The sequence below is a fragment of the Fringilla coelebs genome (assembly GCF_963513975.1).
Source record: "Fringilla coelebs genome assembly, chromosome: Z".
NCBI lineage: Eukaryota > Metazoa > Chordata > Aves > Passeriformes > Fringillidae > Fringilla > Fringilla coelebs.
Genome location: NC_140031.1, coordinates 19,573,257 through 19,600,240, shown reverse-complemented (window position 1 = coordinate 19,600,240; position 26,984 = coordinate 19,573,257). Strand labels below are relative to the sequence as shown.

At 40.9% G+C, this 26,984-nt stretch overlaps 2 protein-coding genes across 2 annotated transcripts in view; one reads left to right on the top strand and one right to left on the bottom strand.

Annotated features, from left to right (window-relative positions):
- NDUFAF2 (NADH:ubiquinone oxidoreductase complex assembly factor 2) overlaps nucleotides 1-15,966 on the bottom strand; it is a 58,238-nt gene extending 42,272 nt beyond the window's left edge. Inside the window, exon 1 of the mRNA XM_084224638.1 lies at nucleotides 15,753-15,966. Coding sequence (XP_084080764.1) covers nucleotides 15,753-15,879 — 127 coding nt within the window. The 5' untranslated portion in view covers nucleotides 15,880-15,966. The remainder of the gene's footprint in view (nucleotides 1-15,752) is intronic.
- A 141-nt stretch (nucleotides 15,967-16,107) lies between these two features.
- Nucleotides 16,108-26,984, top strand: part of ERCC8 (ERCC excision repair 8, CSA ubiquitin ligase complex subunit) — a 29,571-nt gene continuing 18,694 nt past the window's right edge. Inside the window, exons 1-4 of the mRNA XM_084225250.1 lie at nucleotides 16,108-16,228; nucleotides 18,190-18,285; nucleotides 18,435-18,536; nucleotides 26,601-26,724. Of these exons, the coding sequence (XP_084081376.1) occupies nucleotides 16,152-16,228; nucleotides 18,190-18,285; nucleotides 18,435-18,536; nucleotides 26,601-26,724 (399 nt within the window). The 5' untranslated portion in view covers nucleotides 16,108-16,151. The remainder of the gene's footprint in view (nucleotides 16,229-18,189; nucleotides 18,286-18,434; nucleotides 18,537-26,600; nucleotides 26,725-26,984) is intronic.

Genomic DNA, 26,984 nt, shown 5'->3' with positions numbered 1-26,984 from the left:
AGGACAATTCAAACAAACTTTTTCAAGATGCAGAAGTCTTTGGAAACATTTCAAGGCAAAAAAAGCATTCAACATAACAGTTTTTCCAGCACAACAGATTCATAAATTTTAGCAAGGAATGGCTAATACACAAATGCTTGAAAGCCAGTTTCCATCTTCACCCATCACCTCATCCTTTCTTCGTATCCAGAAGAGTGGCAAGGTGGGAAACTCAAGAAAGTGCACCTCCACTTTCCTACAGTCCTTTATGGTAAAGTCCAGGAACAAAAGCAGTAAGATTTTCATTGCAGCAGGCCCCCCGGGTGAAAACTTATATCATCTTTTAGATTGGAGAGCCAGTAGTACAGAATTTGAGAGATCTCAATTTTCCCTTGGGTAGAACAAGATGAGTGTTTGCCCCTATTCTGTCGCTCCCCCAGAACCACACTGGTTGTGATAAGGTGACTCCCTCTCATGGCCAACTAAACAATACTTATACCCTAATCAACCCAGTGGTAAAATTCAACACAGTCTTTTTTGGGTCATGAGATAGTAAATCATACTAAAAGACCTGATGTCTTATGTACTTCAATAACTTACAAATGTATTACTACAAGATAGTTTGATGACTACCCTTCATGCTAAAGGTACAAGTTCAGAGATAGTCATAATTTGTAAAAAACAGATAGTAAGGATAGTAAGAGACAGTGCCAAGCTGTCACTCAGGAGGCAGGTTAGGATGAGTAACTAGTTGAAACCCTCTTTCCTTTTTAGATGCAACTGTAAATGGCTGCAAGGTGCTTGGGTGCCACACACCTATTTCTTTACTTCAACAGTCTGTCCACCAGCTGCTTCAATATTATTAAAGCAAATCTAATATACAACAACTAACTTGTGACTTATAGAACAAGCCTATTTTTTGCTGGTTTTCTGGTACTTTGAAACTATTTTGGTAGGCTGGTATGGTTAGGCATTCAAGGCCTCTAACTCAGATTTGGATCAGCCAACTTTCTTTTATTGAGGGGAAGATGTGAACAACCAAAGGACATGGAAGTATCAGGCTTATGGACTGTACTGAACTGTCTTGTTGCACAGAAGCAACAGAGCAGCAGAAATCAGTTAAGTGATTAATTACTCCAGAAAAAAATTTACTGCACCTTGTTGAGAATACCTACAGTCTGTTTCAGAGGATAGAGTTAGTCACATTTGGAAATACCATGCCTGTTGCAAAAGTCTAAATCTAATATGCCCTGCAGGAGACTGCGCCTTCCTAACTCCTCCCTGCTCTCAGAGGAAAGTCCTGGTGTGGAATGGACAAGGGCCTCCTCAGAAGTATTACCTTACTATTGCACAGGATCTGTTCAAACCACAGACCTTCAGTAGACATTCCATCAGCAAAAGGTTTCTATAAAGCTTGTTAAAATACTCAATTTGATAATCTTCTCTTCTTGTAACAGGGTTAAATGGCTTCTTCCAGAACTGAAAAACAGTCTAATATACCTGCCAAAACCTTCTGACCATAGCAACAAATCATAGTAAGCTTCCTATTTCAGCAAATATTACCACTTCTTTCTCATACAAGAGATCTGTTTTAATCTAAGACAAAACAAAAAATCAGTATCTCATCAGTAATCCAATAGAAACACTATGGAGCAAGCTACATAAGGAGGCATGTGTTCCCCTGGCAGTATTCTAGGTTCCTCCACCCAGAGTCACCAGTCTCCCACTACACTTTAGCTCAAAGGTTCCACCTTCTTTTTTTGTCCCACCTTCTTAACTCAGGGAACCACATGCTCAATTTTTTCAACTGAATTAAACTAGCTCAGGAACAGTTCTCATGAATGTTACTTTCAGCTTGAAGAAGAAGATAAGGGATGAATGAGATCTCTCCCTTTCATCAACTACAAACTCATGTTAATCAACAGAGTCAACCTCATTTCATCTTCAGGTTCACAACAGACTCTGGCTCCAGTTCTTTGGACTTTTTCCCATGCTATTACATATCTGGGTCAGACACAAATCCAGAACGGCCCATTTTCCAGCTCTGGCTCAGAAATTGCTTACACAGCATGTCTTTTCAATCCGAGATGGTGAAAATGTCACAAAACCAGATGATTTCATAAAGTACCTGTCATCTCCTTAATCATTTCAAGAACAACCTAGGAAGTTTTGGTATGTTACACTGAACCAATGTCAATGCTTATGGATATTGATTCTTAGATCTTCAATCAGGGATAGACTAAGCAAAATTTTTTCTCTGAAATTAGAAAATATACAGCTAGAAATAGCAAGTGCATTTTAATAGCATTAAAAAATGTCTCCATTTTGATCTGAAAAAACTCTTAGAGAGTTACAGTTATTACACTGAGTAGTAAAAAAAAAAAATCCCAAACAGATAAGATAATAATCACAATTTATTTCTAAAACTATCTTTTGATTATGTTATAATCATTAGATAGGTTTAATCTAGATTTTTGTTTTGTATAAGACAACAGCAGCAAAGTTCTATTGCTATTACAAATGGGAATTAAGAAAAACAATATTCGCAACCAGCATTTGCAAATCTCCACAGACAGGTAAAAATGTAGCCTTTGATTCTTTAGAATTACCCAGATTAGTAGTTCAACCAGCATTTCAAACTAGAGGAGCCACAGAAAGTAGCCAACTGGGATTTTTCTCATTCCTGGATGCTTTTTAGCTCTTTACACAGCTTGTGCCATGAACCAGACCAAGTAATTCTTGCAGGAAAAAATCAGCACACTAAGTTAGACAGTCAACAGATTTAGCACAAGGCTGCACAACCACTTGTGGTGAGGATTAGAAAGCAGACATGAGCAGCTAGAGGTAGGAACAGGACCACTGTTTTTTTGTCAAAAATACTAGACTCAGAGATCAGAGATTTACTTTATCACAGAAATAAATATGGATAATAATTTGACTATAGCCAAGTAGTTTTGCAGAAAATTGAACTATTAGAAGTTTAATTTTTGGCAATTTTATCTATCATATTGCCTAGGTCAAGTATTTACAGTTTAAACACCAGAACACACTACATGCCTTAAATTAGCCATTTAAATACAGAGCCCTCTCAATATGTATTTTGCAAAAATGGCAAAAAGTGGAATACTGGAAGATAAAAGACATTCTGTCATTGACTTCAAAAAAGAAAGTTTTGTCTCATTTCTTATGGAAAACCATTCAAAGTCTCTATTTTAACAACCTTATGTAGTAAAAGAGAAAACAGAAAGATGATTCTGACCATAATAAATCCATATTAACAAACATTTCCTAACTGACTAAAAATAGGAAAAGATAGATTACAACTGCTTATGAAAGTTGTGCCACTATATCTAAAACATTCATAGTATCACCATTAGAGGTTGGCACCATACCAAATTTTTTTAATGTTTCTGGAGGACCAGTCCATCTGAAGCTTTAGTTGCTTCAATATTGTGATGACTACACTAACCAGTACTGTAGCTAACATACAGGGAAAAGCCACCACCTCTAAAGTACAAGTATATAAGGTGTGATGGCTAAACATCAACTTGTAGCACTTTTCAGGCATATTTAAAAAGTTTGGGTTTTTTTCTTTGCACTCTTGCTCTTCCTGAACCTTTCATAACACTCTCACAGCAATGAAGCTCTAGTGCATGAAGGAGGCTTATCTGTTTTTTAGTTTCTTTCAACACAAAATGAAGGCTTGTTGATAGGAGAATGAGGAAAGCCGCTAGATACAAAAAAAATCAGGTTAACACTGAACTTGCTGTGCCTGGCTGGCCTTGGGCTTGTCTGAAAAAGTAGCAGCAAGCACCACTTGGAGTGAGGCTGCAAAACCAGCAAGTAGACAACACCTACTCTCTTTAATTGCAAGGTCTTTTAAAATTGCCTGAGGTTTTGGGGGTGTTATGTCCTCCCCACCCCTCCATAATTGCTACTGTTAGTAACTGTTTTTCTTTACAAATTAAATCATTCCTGATGTCTGGCAACGGGAGCAAGTGTTCCTTTAGTACCCTGTTATCTGCATGCAGATAACAGCAACCAGTCTGGAAAACAAGATATTGACATTCTGAGTGCCTGGGAACTTTATTTCTCCCTTCCTCAATTCCTAATCAGTAGGTCTGCTTTACAGGAGAAAGAGCAGAAACAGCCAGCAGCCTCCTTCGAGTATCAATTTATTGTACTGAAGATGCTGAATTAAGACATGACTTCTAAGTCCTCTATTATGCACTGCACATTCTGAGAAACAGTATCAATATTCTGCTGATTTAAGTTTAAATATGCAGCAATAAATTTAGTTACCAACCTTTATATGAATCAGACATGAACTATACTCCTGGATGAATTCATCCCCTGATTCAGGCAGAACCTTCACCTTGACTGCTATCAGTCTTTGGATAACACTTTATAATCCAGAGAGCAAAACATATCAAAGAGCTCAGTATGTCTATCTGAATTTCTTCATTGCATTGTATATCTTCCTGTTAAAACTACTAAATTGGGGTACTCCTCGCCATAATGAGTCACTGGTGTGTGTGTGTATATATATACAGGGTTTGTGTGGCCAGGTTCTGTTAGAGGAGGGGATCCCTGCAGGGCAGGGAGCTTCTCTTCCCTGAGAAGCTGTGAGAAGCTCCCCCATGTCTGACAGAGGCAAGGCCGCTGGACAAGACCAAGCCCATCAGCAGCACTGATGGCACCTCTGGTATACACACTTTACAGAATTCACAGAATGACTAGGTTGGAAGAGACCTTCAAGATCACTGAGTCCAACCCATGCCCTAACCCCTCAACTAAACCACTAAATGCCACATCCAATCATTTTTTAAACACATCCAGGGCTGGTGACTCCACCAGCTCCCTGGGCAGACCATTCCAGAACTTTATCACACTTTCCATGAAAAACTTTTTTCTAACATCCAACCTATATTTCCCTTGGTGCAGCTTAAGACTGTGTCCTCTGGTTCAGTCAGTTTTTTCCTGGAGAAAGAGACCAACTTCCACCTGACTACAACCACCTTTCAGGGAGTTGTAGAGAGCGATAAGGTCACCCCTGAGTCTCCTTTCTCCAGGCTGAACGCCCCCAGCTCCCTCAGTTGTTCCTCACAGGGTTTGTGTTCCAAGCCCCTCTCCAGCCTCGTTGCTCTCGCTCAAGTGTCTCAACGTCCTTCCCAAACTGAGGGGCCAGAACTGGACACAGCACTCGAGGTGCTGCCTCAGCAGTGCCGAGTGCTGCGGAAGGGTGACCTCCCTGCTCCTGCTGGCCACACTGTTCCTGACACAGGCCAGGATGCCACTGGCCTGTATGGCCACCAGGGCACACTGCTGGCTCCTGTGCAGTCGGCTGTCACCAGCACCCCCGGGTCCCTTTCTGCCTGGGCACTGTCCAGCCACACCGTCCCCAGCCTAGAATGTAACAGGGGGTTATTGGCCAAAATGCAGGACTTGTTCAACTTCATCCTGTTGGACTCTGCCCATCCATTCAACCATTCCAGGTCCCTCTGCAGAGCCCTCCCATTTTCCAACAGATCGACACAGGATCCCAGCTCAGGGCTGTCTGCAAATTTACTAATGAAATACTCAATACCCTCATCCACATCATCAATAAAGATACTGAACAGAACCGGCCCCAGCACAGACCCCTGAGGACACCACTGGTGCCTGGCCCCAGCTGGATGCAGCACCATTCACCATTACTCTCTGGGCCCGGCCCTCCAGCCGGTTCCTAACCCAGCAAAGAGTGCTCCTGTCCAAGCCACGGGCTCCCAGATTTTCCAGGCGTGTGCTGTGGGAGACAGTGTCAAAGGTCTTGCTGAAGTCCAGGTACACAACACCCACAGCCTTTCCTACATCCACCAGGCAGGTCACCTGGTCATAAAAGTAGACCAGGTTGGCCAAACACAACCTGCCCCTCCTAAACCCATGCTGGCTGGGTCTGATACCCAGGCCATCCTGACAGTTCTGTGTGATAACACTCAATATAAACTATTCCATGACCTTTCTGGGTACTGAGGTCAGGCTGACCAGCCTATAATTGCCAGAATCCTTCTTTCCACCCTTTTTATGAATGGCAGTCACATAGGCCAGCTTCCAGTTCTCTGGAACCTCACCCATGAGCTAGGACTTCTGGTAAATGATGGAGAGTGGCTTCACAAGCTCATCTGCCAGGTCCCTAATCACCCTGGGATGGATCCCATCTGGTCCCACGGATTTATGAACATCCAAGTGGCTCAGCAGCTTTTTGACTGCCTCCTCCTGGATAACAGAGGGACCATTCTGCTCCCTGACACCATCAACAAAATAGTTACTGCGCAGATGAAATTGCAACCAGAGAAGAATGAGAATGTGTGAGAGGTAAAACTCTGCAGACACTCAAGTAAACAAAGAATGAGGGTAAGAAGGTGCTTCAGGTGCATAAACAGAGATTTCCCTGTAGCCCAAACTTATTTGGATATGAGTCCTTTGAGGGTGGTCTTGTGGTCATATGGGAACATCCCATTCCTCAAAATTCACTTTTGGGGTCCCAGATTTTCTGATGAATCTTCTTTCCTTGAGAGTATCTCAAATATGTGGTCAGGTCATGACGCACTTCTCTTATCATTCTTTACTCCAGTACTCTATCTGTGTTCTCAAAACTAAGACATCAACTAGTACATATTAATCACTAGTACAAATTAACAATGAAGCATTAGGTGCCACAAGCCTTATTAGTCACAACAGGGAGTTAGCACAAGGCCACACTGACCTCTGGTATTTGTACTAAGCACTGTGTGGTACAAAACTGAATACTAACCACGGGTCATTCACTACTGTGTGAGAGCTAAAAGAATTTTCCAGCAGCTTCCCCCACTGCTGCACAGACTTCTACTTGAAGAAATATCACTTGTTCAGTAACATCTGTAGTGGATGTTCTGTTCACTGGACCTCGTGCTGCATATTGCTATGTATTGCCATTCCATCTTTCTGTTTGTAGCTGTCTGCACTAACTTTTCTTCATCCTGGAGTTTGATATCCCTCTTACAGACACAAAATATCAGTCAGTACATGTGCTTGATCATTCCAAAGCTAGTGACATTTTCAGTTCCTACAAATCCTGCAGAAGTCTGCCAGAATCCACCCTTTCTTTGACCTCTTCTAAAAATTTCATACTGACTGCAATTCCTGCTGATGGTGTCTCCAGTTAATCCAGTTGAAAGAGGCTAGTTATAGCACTTCTCCACTTCAAGAAGGATGAAATAACATTGTTTTTCATACACAAATGACCATAAACAAGGAACATTTAGAACTTAAGATCTCACCTCCCTATTTCATCATTTCCACTCCCTCAAGCAGTCACATTTGTTTCTCAATGCTCTTCCCTTCTGTGCAAACCCTGTGCCCAGAGTCTGAATAGGAAACTGATTCTTCCCTTTCCTCAAAGCAAAGCAGTTCTTGTATTGGCAAACCTGATGTTAAAACAATAAAACCCCTGGTGACAGAAACTTTGTTATTTTAAAGATTTATAAAGAGCACAATAAACTTATAGCACAAAGCAGAAGCCAGACATAATTCTTTACCACCTTCTCTATTCTTCAGGAGAACCTTAAAAGGTTACATTGGCCCATAGGGTAGCATGCCAACACTACTCAGCTATTTTTAATCTCATGGTTTCTCAACTACAATCTTTTGTTAAGCTCTTTGTCATTTTATCTTTTTTAAAATGACACCAGTGGTGGGTAGCCCCACCAGTTTCATTTAAATGCTTAATTTTGTTTGCACTCATATTTTACAGTAACCAACAATTCCTAAAAACAGACACACCAAATTAGGTACCAGCAAAAATGGACACTGCAAATTTTCACATCAGAATCACAAGTAACAAAGCATGTATACAGTATTTATAATCTTGTTTACCCAAATTCATGTAAATAATGTGCTGAAATTAGTTATACACACACATATTAGAAAAAAGTTCCCCGTACCTGCTAGCGACTACTTGCACTCTCTTCTGTAAAATCTGTTCTTTCATTTCGCAATATGATTTCAAACCCTAAAATTTTAAACATAGGTGATTTGTTCTTTTTATGCATACTAATGATGGAATTTTTTTCCTTCTTTAGAACCAGAAAAGTAACTTGAATTCTTCTCGTATTTCAGAATAATGAAACTAAAACGCATGGAATTTAGTCAAAAGCAGGCATGATGATATACCAACAATCCTGACTGATGTAGTGATCATGTTTGCAACACACTCACCCCTATTACTCTTAACTCTACAGGTGTTGGCTGTTCAAATCACCATGACTAAAATACTGCTAAGATTTTTCTACCTATTGAAAACATCTATCTTTATAGCACTACACCACCTTTTTCTCTCTATACACCAGTATAGAGAGTTACTAATACAAGGAAATTTTTAATACTAACACATGGAAATTTTTTAATTTTTTTTTTTTTACTATCTGATTTTTTGGCAACTGAAGAAACCTGAAAAAAAGATACCCACTCAAACCATTACCTCTTTGCATACATACCTCTACTGAAAGAATCAAAACAGCTTTTCAAGCCAAATGCACAATAATTAACTCAGAAATGTACAGCATATGAATGTTAATAGTAGCATGCAGAATTCAAAAAGATCAGCATCTCAGTTTATACCAATATACACACTGAAGATCAAACCTGGCTGTAGCAACGGTCAGATAATATGCAAGTTATTACCTGTCTGCATGACTACTTATTGCTATTCCTGGTTTTTCAACTCCGAGAGATTAATACCATACCTCTTGCCAGTTTGCTTCTGGCAACTAAAAGAAAAACATACGGAACAGATTATCATGAGTGCTCTCATGTGGCACATCCAGGAGAACAAGGGGATCAAGTCCAGCTAGCATGAGTTTAGGAAAGGCAGGTCCTGCTTGACCAGCCTGATCTCCTTTTATGACCAGGTGAGCTGCTTAGTGGATGAGAGAAAGACTGTGGATGTCACCTACTCAGACTTCAGTAAAGCTTTCAATATGGTGTCTCATGGCAATCTTCTGGAAAAGCTGGCACTGTCACTTGGACAGATGCACTTATCTCCCTTAAAACTGTGTGGGTAGCTGAGCCCAGGAAGTGGTGGTGAATAGAGTTTCATCCAACTGGTGACATGTCACCAGTGGAGTTCCCCAGGGCTCCGTACTGGGGTCAACCCAGTTGTTCAATTTCCTTACTGATGATCTCAAAGAGGAAATTGAATACACTGTCAGTGAGTTAGCAGATGACATCAAGTTGGATTGGAGCCTTATCTCTTCAAGGGGTCTGGGCAGGCTGGATCATGGGCTGAGGCTAATGGTGTGAGGTTCAAAAGGGCCCAGTGCCAGGTTCTGCCCTTGGGTCATAACAACCACAGGCAGCTCCACAGGCTGGGACAGAGTGGCTGGAAGTGCCTAATGGAAAAGGACCTGGGGGTGCTGGTGACAGCAGCTGAGCATGAGACAGGCTGTGCCCAGGTGGGCAAGAAGGGCAATGGCATCCTGGCCTGGATCAGCAATGGTGTGGCCAGCAGGGCCAGGGCAGGGATTGTCCCCCTGTGCTGGGCACTGCTGAGGCCACACCTCGAGTGCTGTGTCCAGCTCTGGGCCCTCCCTGCAGGAAAGGCCCTGAGGGGCTGGAGAGAGTCCAGAGAAGGGCAGTGGAGCTGGGGCAGGGTCTGGAGCACAAGTCCTGTGAGCAGCAGCTGAGGGAGCTGGGGGTGTTTGTCCTGCAGAAAAGGAGGCTCAGGGGTGACCTTATTACCCTCTGCAAGTGCCTGACAGAAGGGTGTAGCCAGGGGTCAGCCTGTCTTAGGCAACCGGTTACACCACTAGAGGAAATAGCTTCAAGTTGCACCAGGGGAGGTTCAGGGTGGACATCAGCAAGAATTTCTCCACAGAAAGGGCTGTTAAACATCGGAACAGCTTGCCCAGGGAAGAGGTGGTGTCACCATCCCTGAAACTCTTCTCAAAACCACTGGACCTGGCACTTAGTACTAGTTGACATGGTGGTGTTTGGTCATAGGTCATACTAAATGGACTTGGAAGTCTTTTTCATATCTTTATGATTCTATATCATTGCAAACAAAGATGGGTTTTTCAAATGTTAATGATTTTATAATCTGCAATGAGCTCTTCAAAGTGTAATTGCTTTGCTATATAATGTATGACCCAGATTGAAAAGCTATTTTGTTATTCCAGAATTACTGTCCTAGAAACAAGCAGTCTGCAGTGCAAGTTTTACTTCATTACAAACATACATCCACAGAATTATTTTAGAACCATGTTTCTGTGTTCTAAAATCTCTCCATAAACGAATGCTCAAGAGAGCGGTCAGCACTTGCTGTTCTGTTTTTGAAACAACGTTGCCACCACCTGGAGAAACCTCTAACTGACAGGCAGTGCTGCGGTGTGAGAGTCTGTACATGGAAAAAAGCCAAAACTCTCACTTTCTCCATAGAATTATTTCCTTAAGCAAGATAAATAGCCTAAAATTTGGCTTTCTATTAATGAATGAATATTCAAATTCTGTGTTTCATTAGTAGCTTAGCATTAGACATGTAAAACTAAAATTTATTAGCTTTTCACCAACATTTGAAAAGCTAACTTGAGAAACTACTTTTTATGCTCAGTAATATAATGTACAATTATCTGCAGTTCTCAATAATCAGCTTACGAATCCTTCATGCAATCACAACCAGTTTGTCTTTTCCTCAGACTTCATTCCTGTTAGCAAGGAAGCTAACATTAAGACTCAGAAGAAAACCATAGCTGTTATCTCTGAAGATACACTTTGGAGATTTGTTGCTTCTTCCCCTCTCTGCCATTCATCATAAAGCCTTACAGGAAAGTTTCAGTCTAGTCTTCAATAAAAAACTGTATTTTATAAAAGATTTTGAAAGAAAGTAGAAATTCTACTCTAAACTTCTGATGCACAGGAAGGTGACAGGCCACTACCTAAAATAAGAAACAAGGAGCAACTAAAACTATCATGGAGGATTCCTTTAGTCTCTACAGAACCTTAAGTCTTTCCAATTTTCATTAAAAAGTCTACATACTTCTACTAAAGACTGGATTCAATCAGATACAGGACAATTTATAAATACACAATGCAACTGAATACTTAGTACTTCTCCTTATATAGATTCTTTTTTATTTATACATTTTTCGTTTGCTGAGAATTTACTGCACAAGATACAGGCTTATGCAAATGTGAGTGGGCATTTCACATTAAGAAAATGTTTCTCACAGAAGTCAATGCTTGCATTCAATTATTAGCCACTGATTAATTTACCACTGAAATGTATTTCTCAGTGGTATTTGATAAGAGTACTGAGAAATTTTAGCTTATAGCATCAGAAGCTTAGGCCACATATGGCCCCTAACACAGAGCTTGTGAAACATATAAAAACCTATGGAAAACAATGCTTCCTGCTTTTCCCAGCAATTCCTGGTAAGCTGACAAATCAAATCAAATCAAATCAGACCTGAGTCTGCTGCTCCCATAAAGAGAACTTTAAAACTTAAGCCATACTTTTAACAGTCCTACATCATCTTTGAAATAAAACTGACTTCTTGATGATAACCTACTCTTCTTATAAAAATTTGCCTATGGTGGTACTTTACAGGGCTCATTTTAACTCTTAATCATTACAATACATAAGAGTGAAAATGAAGATATTGAAAATGTGTAAATATAACCTGCTCATTAATTAGCCTTTTGATGAAAAAAATTATATACCAGATCTTGAGTATTTTGGGCCCCTTATCCTCCTGCATTTTTAAACCAAAATGGTTATTAGGAGTCTTGATAAATTATTTTCCATGGAAAATGGAATCAGCTATTTCCAGCAAGACATATTTGGTTGTAATAAATGCATAAACTGTATGAGGATTTTGTTTTTCAATTAAAAATATATGAACACTCTAAGTACCACTCCATGTTCTACTGCGAGAACAATTAATCATGTACCAAAGCTATGGCAATGCCCTGGCAGTATCTTATAGAATATAAGAAAAATAAATTTCTCACATTGATAAGTCTAGTCTGTTTAGTGAAATAGTTGTCCAAGACACTGAAATGAGTCATCGATCACTACTACTCAGTCATCTACTCCCATCTTTTATCACAACCAACTGAAGAGTCATCTCAGAGTTAATAAGTTATGCTGGATGTTCCTCTCATGACAAGCTTGGTATAGCTGCATTTTATCACTGTCATCACTTAGGATCATCTTGTAAAAACCCACCACTTACAGAATGCCATGAAATACAGAGCCATCTTTACGTTCAAATAAGCCCATCTTACTATGTTGTTGAAGATGTGACCTGGCTTTCAAGATGACAGGTTCTTCCCCATTTGAAAATAAAAGTTCTTGCTAAACAGTAAACAGTGCATCTTGTCCCAAGTTTCATGCTTTCTGGAAATTAATTACTCTAATTTTGAATTCTCCCATATTCCTGTTGACAGCATAGTTACTTTTTTGGGATCTTTTCCCTCTATATTGGCACTCAAATTTTTCTTAACTCTTTTTCTACTTTTAGCCATTACTTTCTTTACCGAATCTAGTGACTTCTTACTCTTAGTCTAGAGACTTTGAACACTCACTTTTTCTCTTTCAAGAGAAATAAGACAACCAGACTGAATCAGCATTATTTTACATCCTTCTTCCTCTCCACTTCTGAAGGCCAATTCACCCCAGAGAATTACAACACTCTTGCAAACTCATATATTTTTGCTATTACTCATTAGAACATTTTGAATTAAGGCAAAACAAATGTTAAATTAGTACTTGCATATCATTAACATTTTTTTAATCTCCACAATTATTCCCTTCATCCCCACAAAACCTATTCAAGTTGCTGGCTCATCTAAGAACCTAATTTCTCAGAGACAGGCAAAATCAGGAATGAGAGGTAGCCTTCCTATGATGACAGAAGTAAAGGTGATCTGAAGGTAAACTTGCTACACCTTGAGTTTGACCTGGACATCCAAGACCATAGGATATTGGTGAGACTACCTCTACTGCAGCGACCTGAATCAAAGCAACTGTAGTTCTGTTAACCCTGTGCTGCCTTTATTTATCATGTGCTGACTTGAATTGCAAAGTGGCTTTTGAGTTCATAACTTGTTTTTTTTTTTTTTTTTTAAGAATAATTCTTCATTTATAAAACATTTAGAAAAATAACAGCATATTAGGTGCTGTGGCAATGTGAAAGCCATACCTGCAGCATATACCTAAAAATTTTGTACCCCTTTGACATCTCCAAAGTTCATATTGCAGATATTCAGTCCTGGAAAACACTAAATTTAAGAAGCAAACTCTTGTAATCACAGATGATGGAGGTATAAGGAAACTCAACATCAACCACTTGTATACATTGACCTGCTCCTACGGTTCCCTACTACAGACAAGGCCTCAGGTTCCAAAAGTGTTTTGGACCCTGAACTCAGTGTAGAAGAGCACAATTCACAACAGACAGAAAGAAAACATTTATTCTTTGCATCACACAGTCCACTATTTCTGTTCCAAACCCCTGCCAAAGACAGGGCAGGCCAAAAAAAAGTTGTCAGATGGCTTTTGATAGAAGCAGAAGGTGGCACAGACACTACCTACACTATTTACTCTCACCTCCAGCTTAAGGTGGGATGTTGGCCTGAAACAAAGCCCAGCCTGTCCTGATAGACCTACCCTGTCCAAGTGATATACTGGATCAAAAGCCAGTACAGTACAAAGGGATCAAGCACATCTATCACCTGTCACTGTGATAGACCTACTCAGGTCTATCCTCCCTAAATCTGTAGGGCAGACAGCAAAGCACAGTGCAGACACACTGCAGTGACCTTGCAGTGAAACCTGCACACAACATCTCACTGGCCTCATCGGTTTTTTTTTAGTGTTGTTCCAATCCTGCATTGGTCTCTATACGGTTTGGACACTGGGTGAGCCATGAATTATATATGCAGCAGATCTTCCTAATGTACTACAAATAACGCTGCCCAACACTTGAAAAGAGAGCATTGCTTTCTCAGCACTTTTTAACTCCTAGTTTCTTTTAAAAGCAAACCATCATAAAGTTTTGGTGAACATTTTACTTTCTATAGACCTTCCTCAATCTCTATTACCTTTGCAATCCATATCTTAAACTTCTTCACAAAGTTATTAAAGCCCACAAATGCCAGGTGTGGCCGTGTTTGTACAGCACAGGATCCTGCTCAAAAATATTGTCAGAGGCAGTTGGTTACCAACACCCACGGCAGTGGTTGCAACCATCTGTAATCACTTCACTAGTGTCAGAATGATTTTTCTCCTCAGCCAAAAGCCTGAGGGAGAACTGGCATACTCTCCAGTTCCAGCTTCGGAATAGATGAAACCTCCTATCTTTTCTATACTGGCACAACAAGGATGGCCATTCACAGAAGTAAAGGCATAAATTACAGTGGAAATGAGTGTGTAGGGAAGTAGAATTTCCTACACCCAAGTAACCCCAAAGGTCAGGGAGCACTACATCTTAAAACAGTAATGAACACAAGCAAGTCCATTTTGTAAGAAAAGGACAGTCTGTCATTTCAACTCGAAATGAAGGAAGAAAATGGGTATCCAAATTAAGAGGTCACAGAAATGAAATTTGTAGCAGCACAATACTTTGATACATGCTGAACTACAGAAAAAGCAATATTTGAACGCTTCCATTAAAAACAGAAATCACATCAATTTCTTCTTTGTTAGCAGAAGGCATGCTTATTTCTTTCAGAGTTCTGTCATTCTGCTTATGCTGAGTGATTAAAGTTTTTTTAGATCAAGCTAAAGCACAGTGACAAATATACAGAAAAAAATCAGAATTTTCACAAGTAGTATTTTCATGAAATCGCAGCAGTAGTACTTGCAATACGAGTACTTCCTAGTCTCTACTTACATACAGAATAAGGGCATCCAAACTCCTGGAACACGGGCAAAACCTAGAAATGTATTTTCTACAGGAGTGGGATGTACATGTAAGAATTACCTTCACAGAATTACATAAGTAGTTAGGCTAGAAAAGACCTCTGAAATCATCACCTGCAACCTATGACCAAACACCACCATGTCAACTAAACCATAGTACTAAGTGCCAGGTCCAGTGGTTTTGAGAAGAGTTTCAGGGATGGTGACACCACCTCTTCCCTGGGCAGGCTGTTCCGATGTTTAACAGCCCTTTCCGTGGAGAAATTCTTGCTGATGTCCACCCTGAACCTCCCCTGGTGCAACTTGAAGCTATTTCCTCTAGTGGTGTAACCGGTTGCCTAAGACAGGCTGACCCCTGGCTACACCCTTCTGTCAGGCACTTGCAGAGAGTGATAATGTCACCCCTGAGCCTCCTTTTCTGCAGGACAAACACCCCCAGCTCCCTCAGCTGCTGCTCACAGGACTTGTGCTCCAGACCCTGCCCCAGCTCCACTGCCCTTCTCTGGACTCTAGCTTTTAAAAGCTTATGCTGAAGCACTCTGGATTATCGAGAAGAACAAATAATTGCTGCCTACGAAACTAGTACAGGCTGCGCTCTGAAACCCTTCAGTGAGTGCCTTTACGGTTTTTCTGGCATTAGAGCACCAGAAACCCGCACGTGTTTCCCGATGCGCGGCACTTTCCTTTCCGCTACTGTTCGGCCGCTATAATTTTTTATCAGCCGCCGTCCAGCCGCCCCTCCGGCTGCGGACAGAGGCGGGCGGCTGAGAGGCCAGGCAGGGGCGCAGTGCAGGGTCCCCCCAGGCCCGCCTGCCGCCGCCGCCCCGCTGCGTACCTGCGCGGCTCTCGTACTTGGGGACCCGGTAGTACTTGTTGCCAAACTGATCGGTGCCCACCAGCTCCTTAGCAGGCCCCACGAGCCGCAGCCGCAGAGCGCGGAGAGCCTGCCAGGCGCGGCTCATGCCGGGACCCGACGGGATGACCGCGGCACCGCCGCCCGAGGACACGGAGCGCACACCGCGTCCCGCTGCGTCCCGTCCCGTCCCGTCCCGCCCCGCCGCCTCACGCCCGCCCGTGCGCAGCGCCGCCCTGCGCAGCCCGACCCCGCCTATGGGCGCCGGGCGCGCCAGCAACGCCGCTGGCCATTGGCGCGGACCGGCCCGACCCGAGCCAATCCCAGCCGCGCCCGCCACAAGATGGCGGCGCGGCGCAGGGCGGCCCGGGCGCTCCCGCCATGTTGGGGCTCGTGGCTGCTCGCCAGGCCGGGCTGGACGACCCCGCGCGGCTGCGCCGGGCTGAAAGCACCCGGAGGTACCGGGGCCGGGGCGGGTGTCCCTGCGCGGGGCGGCCCTGGAGCGGCAGCTCCTGGCTCCGCCCTGCCGCGGAGCCTCGCTTGGCCCGGCCCGCACTGGGGCGGCCCGGCCCGGCCCGGCCCGGGGCGGGGTGAGGTGAGGGGCTGCGCTGCCGCAGCTGCCCTGTGCGCGGGGGCCGGGGCGGGGGAGCTGCAGCAGTGGTTCGGCAGGCCTGGGGTTTGTGTACGGTGTGCTCAGCCCTGGGCGCAGTGTGCGCAGCGCAGTAAGCTGTACCTCGCTCCCTGCACCTCGGAGTTACCGCTCTTGCTGTCCGCGCCGTTGCTCCGGCGGGCTCGAACTTCTTACGGCTGTGCTCCGCCTGCGAGCAAACCGGTGTTTGTGCCCTCATCTGCTCGTCCTTCCTTTTCCCAACCCGGCCTGTTGGCAGGTTGAAGAAAAATCAGATGCAGGGCGTTCCTCAGCAGTTTTTGTGGGAAGTGGCGGCAGCATAGACGGATTTGTTAATATTCCCGCAAAAGGTTATAATGTGGTATTTGTTCAATACCGGAGAATCTATTTTGCAGATGTGTTTCAAGATAAATCAAATAAAGCCTACCTTAGTTCAGTTACTCACCCAACTTCTGGATCTATGGTGGCGATTTATAGCTTTCTGACGCTGTATCATTGTAAAACAAATATTTAAGATTGAAATTAATTTTGGTAGCTCAGGAAGCTTGTTTCTGGGTGCATTTTTACAACACAGTTATGTTCGTCTGTGCCCTCAGCCCTCAGGTAGCATTCAGTGTTAAGAACACTAACACATTGGATGGACTTTACTTGGACAATTGTCTGCAAGGCATTTCTCTTTCTAAACTTTTGAATTTTGACTTAAAAAGAAAAAAATCGGTAGTCTTAAGTGAATTTTATTTATAGCTGTGTTTTGAAGTAATATATTTAACACATTTCCACAGGGGGATTTCTTGCTTCCTGAAATTCCATCTGGAGCTCAAAGGTTTTAAATTGGGTATCTTGTGTATGTCAGAATTCTTATTCTAGGTGAATTTCTGCATAATTATGTTTCACATCGTTTAAGAGAGCTTAAATGATTTTCTGCTTTTGTAGCATGTCTACGGACATGATGATGGTGGCCTGCCTGTAGCTGCCTAAGGGTCTCACATCAGGATTATTTGCCCCTTGAGCTGAAGCTGAGTAGGGGCACTCTGCCTCAGAGCTTTTTTGGTTACCCACTTAGTTATGTTGTTCTTGTAGTGGTGTTGTACTTTGTAGTAACTGGTGCCATAGGAGACTCTGATCATGTTGCAAGGCTAAATTTTATATCAGGTAGTATGATTTAATGAAGCAGAATATCTCTTTTTTGACTATGCAGTATTAAAATATTCAAAAATACAAGCTAAGAATTGCAGGTCAGAAAATGTTGCCGTGGAAGCTTCATTATTGGGGGTTGCCTAGTTTTTATTTAGTATCACAGAAAATGTAGCATACAAACTTCGTTTCATTAAAGGAAATACTTTAAACTTGGTAAACTAAATTACTTTGTCCACTAGGTGTCCGTAGTTCCAAGCAGGATGAAGCCTGAAAGGATGCTACATGATGAAGCTTTAAAGTAGCCAATATTTGTGGTGATTACAACTTCTTAATGTTTCTTTTTCTTAGGGTTTTCAAATTGCATTCCAGGTTTTGTTTAATATGTTGACCCAAAATGCAGTTTTGCTTTTTCTTTGAGCCCATTTTATGTATTTATTTCTCTCTTACCTGCCAAACAACAAAGTATTTTTCTCTGCCTACTTCACAAGACTTAGTACTACCTCTGTATTGTGTAGCTTTGCAAAAAAATGGCAAGGATGAGTTAAATGCATTGAAGGAGCATGAAACTAGATTTCAGCTGTTCAAAGCTACCTGATAACATTTAATGATTCTGTTCTTGGTTTTCATCTCTCTTACTTCCTTTTTTGTGGGTAGGGTTTTAAGTTTGGAATTAAATAAGGATAGAGATGTGGAAAGAATACATGGAAGCGGTATCAACACCCTTGATATTGAGCCTGTTGAGGGAAGATAGTAAGTATATACTTTAGTTGGTACAAATGTACTAAGTTATTCACTGTGTTTGGGTACTATGGATTTGTTGTCTTGTTGAATATGCTCATTATATTGAGCATATTGAGATTATGAGTGTTTTAACTTCTGTGCTTCATTAATACTTTCAGCATGTTATCTGGTGGATCAGATGGTGTTATTGTACTTTATGACCTTGAAAACTTGAGCAGGAAACCAAACTACACGTGTAAAGCACTTTTTTCAGTTGGAAGGTAAGTACTCTGAAAGTCTTTTAAAAGAACATGATATAGCTCTTGTGTGGCTAGAATTAAACTTGCAGATTAATGTCTGTTCTTATTTCTAGGATAAAAAAAGACTGTAGAAAATACTGCCAGAAATCTTTGAAGGCTAGTAGCAGGAGCTAATTGTTTTATTCTTGATTTGTCTATTCTAATAGTTACAATATATGTACAGTGACTCTAGTATTGTTTGAGCAAATCTATAGCAATTTCAAAAGTTAAATGAATGTACTCACATGGAAACTAAAGTTAGACAGTCTTACGTTGCTGTAGACACCACAAAAAGAAGGCAGACCTAGTATTCTAACCTCATATTTTAACACTAGAAAAAGAAGACAGGGAAAAAAAAAAGAAACCCAGACCTTCCTCTAACTCAAAATTTCTGACCTGTGAGTTTTCTTAATGTTTCATTTTGAGATTTGGTGCCTCTATGTCAGTAAATGAGAAAGAAGTTTTGGTACTGCTGTAGAAATGTTCCCTATATTCCCCAAATACATATAATACATATATTTGAGTAAATACACTTTTAAGCAGGATTAATATGCAATTATTTACATGATAATTCCATCTGTTTGGAAAAAAATCTAACACCTATATGCAGTTGTTTGTTTTATTTCCCCTCTCCCTCTTTCCAGCTTTACTAGTAGTTATTTTTAGTTCCTCAGGTGTTCAGCAGGTACAGAAGTGATTTGTACAAAACTTCTTAAGAACATGTTTGAATGAAGACAGGTGTGCTACTGAAAAAACGGGATATTTTTTTCCAAAGAACACAATAATACCGTGCTGTGTGCAATCTTTATAAAGAGTCTAAGCCTTTATTGATTTGTCAGGCTGTCCCTGCAGGCGATACGAATTTTTCCATTATAGGCATTAAGTCTTCTAGCAAAAGCTGTTTTTTACTTTATTTGGATAAAGGCTTGTCTGGTAGGTTAGAACTTCACCTAAGACTCACAGTAAGAGATATTCTATTTCATAATAGATTGGCAGCTCCATTTTCCCCTTATTTTTTCCCAGTCTACAAATTATTTGAGGTCTAAGAGTCAGAGGCTTCATGAGTCAGCTATACAAGAATAGAACAGATTTGTAACAATAAAAGGCCTTAACAATATCTTGAATCATAGGAAAGAAAAAGGCTAATAGAACATAGCTAATAGAGCAAGTGTTGATGGCTGGGCTTCTTGCACAAAATTATTTTAAATTGTAGTTAAGAACATATAATGACTGTACATCTCTAAATCTCATAACTGAGATGAATTCTGAAACAGATGATGCAAATTGAATAAATTCATGCTAAGAAGGCAATGTAAAAGCTATCAAATCTGTGTTAAAGTCAGGGTATCATTAACTTCAGTTAGGTCAGTAGAAATAATCCATCCTTAAAGATTCTCTTTAGGAATATGGTTAGTTGATTATCTGTTTCTTGAGTAGATGTTAATTTTCATAGCTGTGTCTTTTATTTCTTACCACTCGAGGCATGAATTTTGTTAGTAGAATTGGATTTTGTGTGGCACTGCTCTAAATGGCTTATGATTATTATTGCTTAAATAACCTTAGTAGATTTCTTTCCTTAATTGTTTATTTGTAGTATTCCTGAAGATTCCTAGTATGTTTTAAATACTTGCTAACTAATTAGCTGCAGTTTATATATATCTTTAGATATTTGGAATATTATTCAGAGTTCCTGACTTAATAAATGAATTTATACTGCAGAAGCACTTTCCTCCAACTGTCTAGCTCCTGTCTTGGAAGGATATAGTGCTAGTCTTGTGAAAGTTTGCCTGTCGTCCAAGATTGCAGGGCATAACAGAGGTTGGTCTCAAAGTTGCTTAAAGAATATCCTGCTAAAGGCCCTTTAAAGCTGTTTCTTAATACACCCCTGAACTGGGCTTGCTGATGATCCAGTAGTATAGAACAACAAAAGAAGTAATTTCTGGTGGTAGGCCCCAGAAATTACCCCATGTTTCAAGTCTGGGATATAGGGCTACTATTGCAAATACAAAAATAAGACTTTTCCTGTTTTCCTTGGAGTCAGCACAAAGAGCTTTACCTGGTTTCGTATGATTCATGCTGACCTGTGACAAAAACTGGCATTTGAGAGTAAACAAACAGTGCCCATTTCTAGATAATATGCAGATAATGCTTATCTTTAAGGTAGTCTCTACTACTAAAAACATGTCTAGGAAAAATGAATGACAGTGACCTATTATCCATAGAATTATTTGTATTTGTCTTTGGTAGAAAAGGCTAGGATATTTTGAGTAATAGATGAAATTATTTCACATGGAATGAACTGGGAATAATGTACATCCTGAGACATGAAACTAGGCTGAATGGCATGTAGCCACTACTTAGCTTAGCCAGATCAAAGGTGGTTCCTGCAAAGCTACTCAACAGTTTGTTAGTTCATTCACCAGCCCTGTGGATTATGGGAGAATTGATTGTTCTTGTGCAGAGTTGATTACAGTCCAGTGTTGTACACTTATAGTTACTATACCCAGATAATTAGTTCCATGGATTTAGATTTTTCTGCACAGTGCATAGAAGTTCCTCTCCAGGAGTAAGCTCACTCTGACTCAAGCTTGATTTCCTGGATCTGCAGGTACTGAAGATTTTTAGCTTGCCATGGTTTAACTCCAGCCAGCAACCAAGTTCCACAGAGGTGCTTGCTCAGTCCTCTTCCAGTAGGATCAGGGAGAGAATTGGAAGGGTAAAATCTAATAAACTCCTGGGTTGAGATAGTTTTATAGAGAAAGCAAAAGCTGCAAACACAAGCAGACCAAGGAATTAATTCACTTCTTCAGCCATCTCCAGGAAAGCAGAGCCCCATCACACGTGGTTACTTGGGAAGACAAATGCCATAATTCCAACTGTGTCTCCTCCTCTTTCCTTGTAGCCCCAAGCTTAATATACTGAGCTTGATGTTACATGGTCTGGAATATCCCTTTGGTCAGCTGGGGTCACCTGTCCTGACTCCTTCCATCTTGGCGTGCACCCCAGTCCACTCACCAGCATGTCAGTATGAAAAGCAGAAAAGGCCTTGGCTCTCTGTAAGCCCTGCTCAGCAGTACAAAAGCATCCCTGTGTTACAAACTCTGTTCAGCACAAATCCAAAATGTATCCCACGCTAGGCACTGTGAAAAAAATTGATTCTACTCCAGCCAAAACGAGCACACCTCCCTGAAGAATAGAGGCATACAATTTGTTGACTTTTAGCACTGTGCCAGAGTAACAGGCCATTCTATGATACGCGTCAGAGGTGGAGGTGCAATGCAAAAATCATTAAATGAAGCTCAAAAGTTGCTTAGTATTGTCAGTGCTGGCTTCAGGCTTACTCCTTAAAGAGGAGAGTCTTTTTTGCTTTGTAGCAACCCAAGCTTTATTAGCTCAGATGAAATCAGAACTATAAGATGTCATGTGAAAAGGGAAGATTTCCTCAACCCCTAGTGTTAGATGTCAGTGCCCTGGGAAAGCTGAGACCTTTGTGTCCAGCCAGCCCCTCAGCACCCTTTCATAGGGACCCTTCACTGAATAGTCCTGCTGGATCAGAGGGTGGTTCAACTGACTTGTCAGGGACACACACCAACAGCATAAGGGAGACCCCCCCCTCAGCGGGGTTTCCCACTTTATCCAAGTACGTTACCCACTGCCAGTGAGTGCCAGTGTCCATGAAGGACTCACTCCAACTATGGAATAACATTTTTTATTAATAAGAGAAAATTATGACATGTTAAGGTTTGAGGCCTGCCAGTGATCATTTCTGATTGCAAAAACCCCTTCAGGCTAATATTCAGACAAAATTTAATCCCTTATAAAATGCACATAGAGTAGGGTTCTTCCAGGCATTCCTCTGGGGACGAAGACAGATCGCCTTGTTGGCTGATCCCAGAAGTTATGATGGAATCTTCCCTAACTTCACAATTTTTGACTTACTTTTGTACTATTCCATATGTTTAGTTGGAGCTTGAGGTATTGTACTTTGTTACTAAATGGTGTAAAATTCTCTCCCTTTGCTCTTAAAGCTACAGTCAATAAAATGCAGAGCCCATGCTCAGTGAGGGTTGTTCTAACCCTGGAGCTGGGTAACTTGAGGTTGGCTCAGTTGATTAGATCATGATGCTAGTAATGCCAGGGTTGTGGGTTTGGTTCCTATATGGGCCCTTCACTTAAGAGTTGGACTTGATCATCCTTGTGTCTGCCTTCCAACTGAGAATATTCTATGATTCTGAACTTTGGGATGGAGGTCGTGTTAGTATTACAATTAGATAATAATGAACCAAGTTCACCCAAGGAGAGCAATTTTTCCACAGTTGCTGGTTCAACAGAAGGACATCTTCTCCTGTCTCCCTTGGGGGACAGGTGATATGTGGTTTATCAGATACTAAGTACCCCTCCCTGCAGGCATTTCAACAGTGCCTGGCCATGGTGTCAAGGCTCCACCCCGCATTTCATCCCCCTTAGCAGGTGCTTGAGGTTGCAGGCTGTTTGTATGGGGAATCATTGTGGAATAGCTTTCAGTCATGCTCACCACATTCCATCCAGAAGAAGCAGCTGCACTTTACCCTATAATTCCCATATCATTGTAACTTCTGTTAGGATGCGAATATAGCTTCTCGGTTCCCTCCTATTTTGCCCCCAGCCATCTTTCTGCATCATCCACCCATGACTAGTAACTCAAACTTCACAATATCAGAACAGAATTTGAGAATGTTTCGCACTTTTACACAGTGCAGATCATATAATACATTTCCAGTGTGTGGTTATCTGGTATTACTGAGGGTAGCCAGTAATTGTTTCATAATTATCCAAATCCTAACGTACAATATGATTATTAGAACAAAAAGCAAAAGAATTACCATCAACAACATGACAACAGGGTGAAGCACTCTGTTGAGAATTCTGGTAGCTTTTAGTGACCATCCAGAAAGGGTGTCACACCACTTTAGTCACATACTCCATCATGTGATTTGTTTCTTCCACATCATGATGGACAGTAAACAAAGTCTGTTGTCCATTTTTTTTGTGTTTGTTTTCAACAAGCAGCTCAGGTCTTTGTGTTGTAACAATTTCTTCAGCAGCATGAGGTTCATACCAATGGGAGTAGGCTGCAATCTTGAATCAGAGTATAATTAGATTCTAATATTTTAATAGGATACAATAGGAGCTGAATAACTTAAATTGCATTCCATAATGTTGGCAAAATTATAGCAGAAATATGAGAGTGATTACTTGTGTCTACAGTAATATTGTCCACAAATACAAAATTACAAAATCATAAAAGCTCATCCTTTACTAATATACACGGTTTCCAATTTTCGTGTATCTCAATATGAGAAATATTTTGCTCGGTGCCGTGACAAATATCTTGGGTTTTGATGTTGCTACGTTCACAAATGTATCCTTATTGCCGTCATGTAATGCATGTGTTGGCATCAGTAGTCTTACATTTATTTCCATCTTTTCAGGCCCATACTCTATGTTCCGGAGGATGAGTATAGTTCTGTTGTGGTTTAATCCTAGTGCAATGACTGGGTATATATCATATAGTGAAGCATTGTGTATTGTTAACACAAAAGCTGTGGCTGTGCTGCTGATGATATCATAGGTAAAATTGACTAAGTAACAGCAGAACTGGAATTCCTTTGAAATTCAGTTGTATTATCCTAAATTACCTCTCGAATTTCAATGAGTAATGGTTTCTTTGCCTTCGCGTGTGATTGCAGCTGTCGTCAGTGCATCCATAGTTGAGCTTGGATAGAAGTAAGTGCTAAAGAAACATTGGTGTGGACTATGCTAAGTGCATCTGTGATCAACTGATGGTCTTTTTCATTATCACCCTCCCACTGAAGTAATATATCAATTTGAAACCATTGATTATTTCCGAAAGCCAAAAGGGAAGCTGAGGGTGTTTCAGTTTATTGAGGGTGTTTCAGTTTATTGAAGTCGCTATTTATTGTGACTAGTTTTGTTCCTTAATAAGTCAAAGTCTTGCTGTTTAGAACTCCCCATCCTGTTCACAGGATACCAGTCACATCCTTCCTGTTTGCCTAGAGGAAGTGATGGTTTGTTTATGCAGCCATGTTGTCCATCATGTGTAAGAGGTTTTCAGGAGCAGTGAGCTAGCTGATTGGATTGTGGAAACATTTTTCTGCATCAACAGTTCAACTTAATTGTGTTGAGTTAAATAACATTTACTGTTAAATAACATTTGTGTTCTTGATTAAGAAGGAACCAATGTTATAAGTGTGAGGAGACAGTTCGATAGACGGCTGCGGCTGGGTTGTTAAAAATGGCCCTTCAGCACTTTTGAATTAAATGCCCTTGTTCAGTCAAGAGTTTGGGTCTGTTCAAAGAAAAATCACAAGTGTTGAATGGAATATTTTAAAGGTATGCTAGCACTCATGTTTAGAAGAGCATGTGGTTTTCTCCCTTCAGCATAATCCACTGCACTTTGACGTACTTACAACAGTGTGTAAGACTGTTGTCATGCATTTAGTTATTTTGAATTCAGCCTCCTATTGAGATGTCTCCTTTAATTTCCTTCAGAGGTGAAAGGTGTTGGTTTTCATTCTCCTTTATGATGATCCACTCCTGCCTTTAAAAGGTAGTGTTATGCAGTGCTGCTGTAGACAAATTTAGGCCAGGCATAGGTACACTGAGAAGTGCATACTCTTCTATACATGGCAGTACTGAAGATCTGCATCTCTGTTTGCGGAGATATGATATTCCTGCAACACTTATTGCTTGCGGAGGCCAGAACATTTGATAGAACAATGAAAAGATAAGATCTGAAGTAATGAAATCTCATGGAGTCTTTTCTAGCTACAGTTTTGTCATAAGTACTGCATTTAGCTGGGATGGAGTTAATTTTCTTTGTCATAGTTTGTATAGTAGTATTTTTGGACTTGTAACCAGTCTTGATAGCACACTGATTTTAGTGAGTGCTGAACAGTACTTGGTAGTGTCAAGGCATTCACCATTCCTCACTGCCCCTTCAGGGGGTGAACGGTAGGCTAAGCTGGAACACCTGACCCACGTTTACCAGAGACATACTGATATTCCATACCATAAAATGCCATGTGCAGCCGTCTAAGCCTATGGTGAGGGGTTACTTTAGCATCACTTCACTGGTTGGGGGTTTGTTTGGTTTGTTTTTTTCCCTGGGTTCACAGGGTTTGTTTTGATTTGTTCCCTTTCACTTACTAAAATGTATTTATCTCAATCCACAATTTTTCACACCTTCACCATTTGTATGCTCTCCCTCATCCCATTGCAGAGGGTAGAGTAAGCAAACAGCTGGTTTTGGGCCCCTGAAGCTGGATCCATGTGCATCCAGCTCAGACGTGAGTTGTCTACCAGGTATTGGAGTGGCATACATTATTCAGAGCCTGGTCAGTGAGTCTGTATCCTGGAGCTGTCAAGATTGGTTCTGCTATCTGTTCTTTCTGCCACAGTTAATTATTAATTACATTGCAGTCTCTGTATATCCACACTTCATTTGAAAGTTTCCTATTGTTTTTCCTCTTTGATTTCTGAATGCAAATATAAATGACTCTCAGTAACTTAGCCGACTGCTCTCTGGGGACTTTGTCAGACAGGAATTGCCAATAACTATGTAGCTGTAATTATTCGTTAATATTAATTAATTTCTTGAACTGTATGTGTGATTGTATTTTTTAGTGAATAATATCTAAGAAGCATAAATGGTTTGTAGTGTTAAGCCATAACATTTAACATAAGATTTGTAAACATTGCAACTTAAATATTCAAAAGGCAGTTTTTGTGCTTTATGAGTGTCTTGAGATATGCTACAGTTACCATATTTTGAAAAGGTAAGGATCTGTAGTTTCTTGAAATGAAGACTTTTCAAAGTAATGAGTATTAGTTGACTGAAAATCAAGCCAAGAAAAATACAGTTATTGAAAACCTCAGAACAAATTAAGAAAAATGTTTATGTTTTCAACTTGTCATCAAATACCAAGACAACTACAAGATGGTTATCAAAACTCTAACCACTTGGAATATTTTTCTTGATTTTAGGAGTCATCCTGATGTACATAAATTCAGTGTGGAGACAGTCCAGTGGTATCCTCATGACACTGGCATGTTTACATCGAGCTCATTTGATAAAACCTTGAAAATATGGGATACGAACACTTTACAAGTAAGAGAATTTCTACAGATTGCAACCTTCTTTGTCTATGTTATTTATTGCATATCTGAAGTTCTCACGGAGATGAACAGGACTATGTATCCTGAAGATGAAAACCAGCCACATGTCAGAATTGTAGGTGCAGCAGCAGGGTGGTGTGGTCCTGGCATTCGTGTACACCTTGGTGTGTACTTGCCCATGAGGACCTGAATGCCTAAACTGTAGGAGACCTTGGAACCCTTGAGACAGTTCCTTTCTGCTTTTGCTGTGGA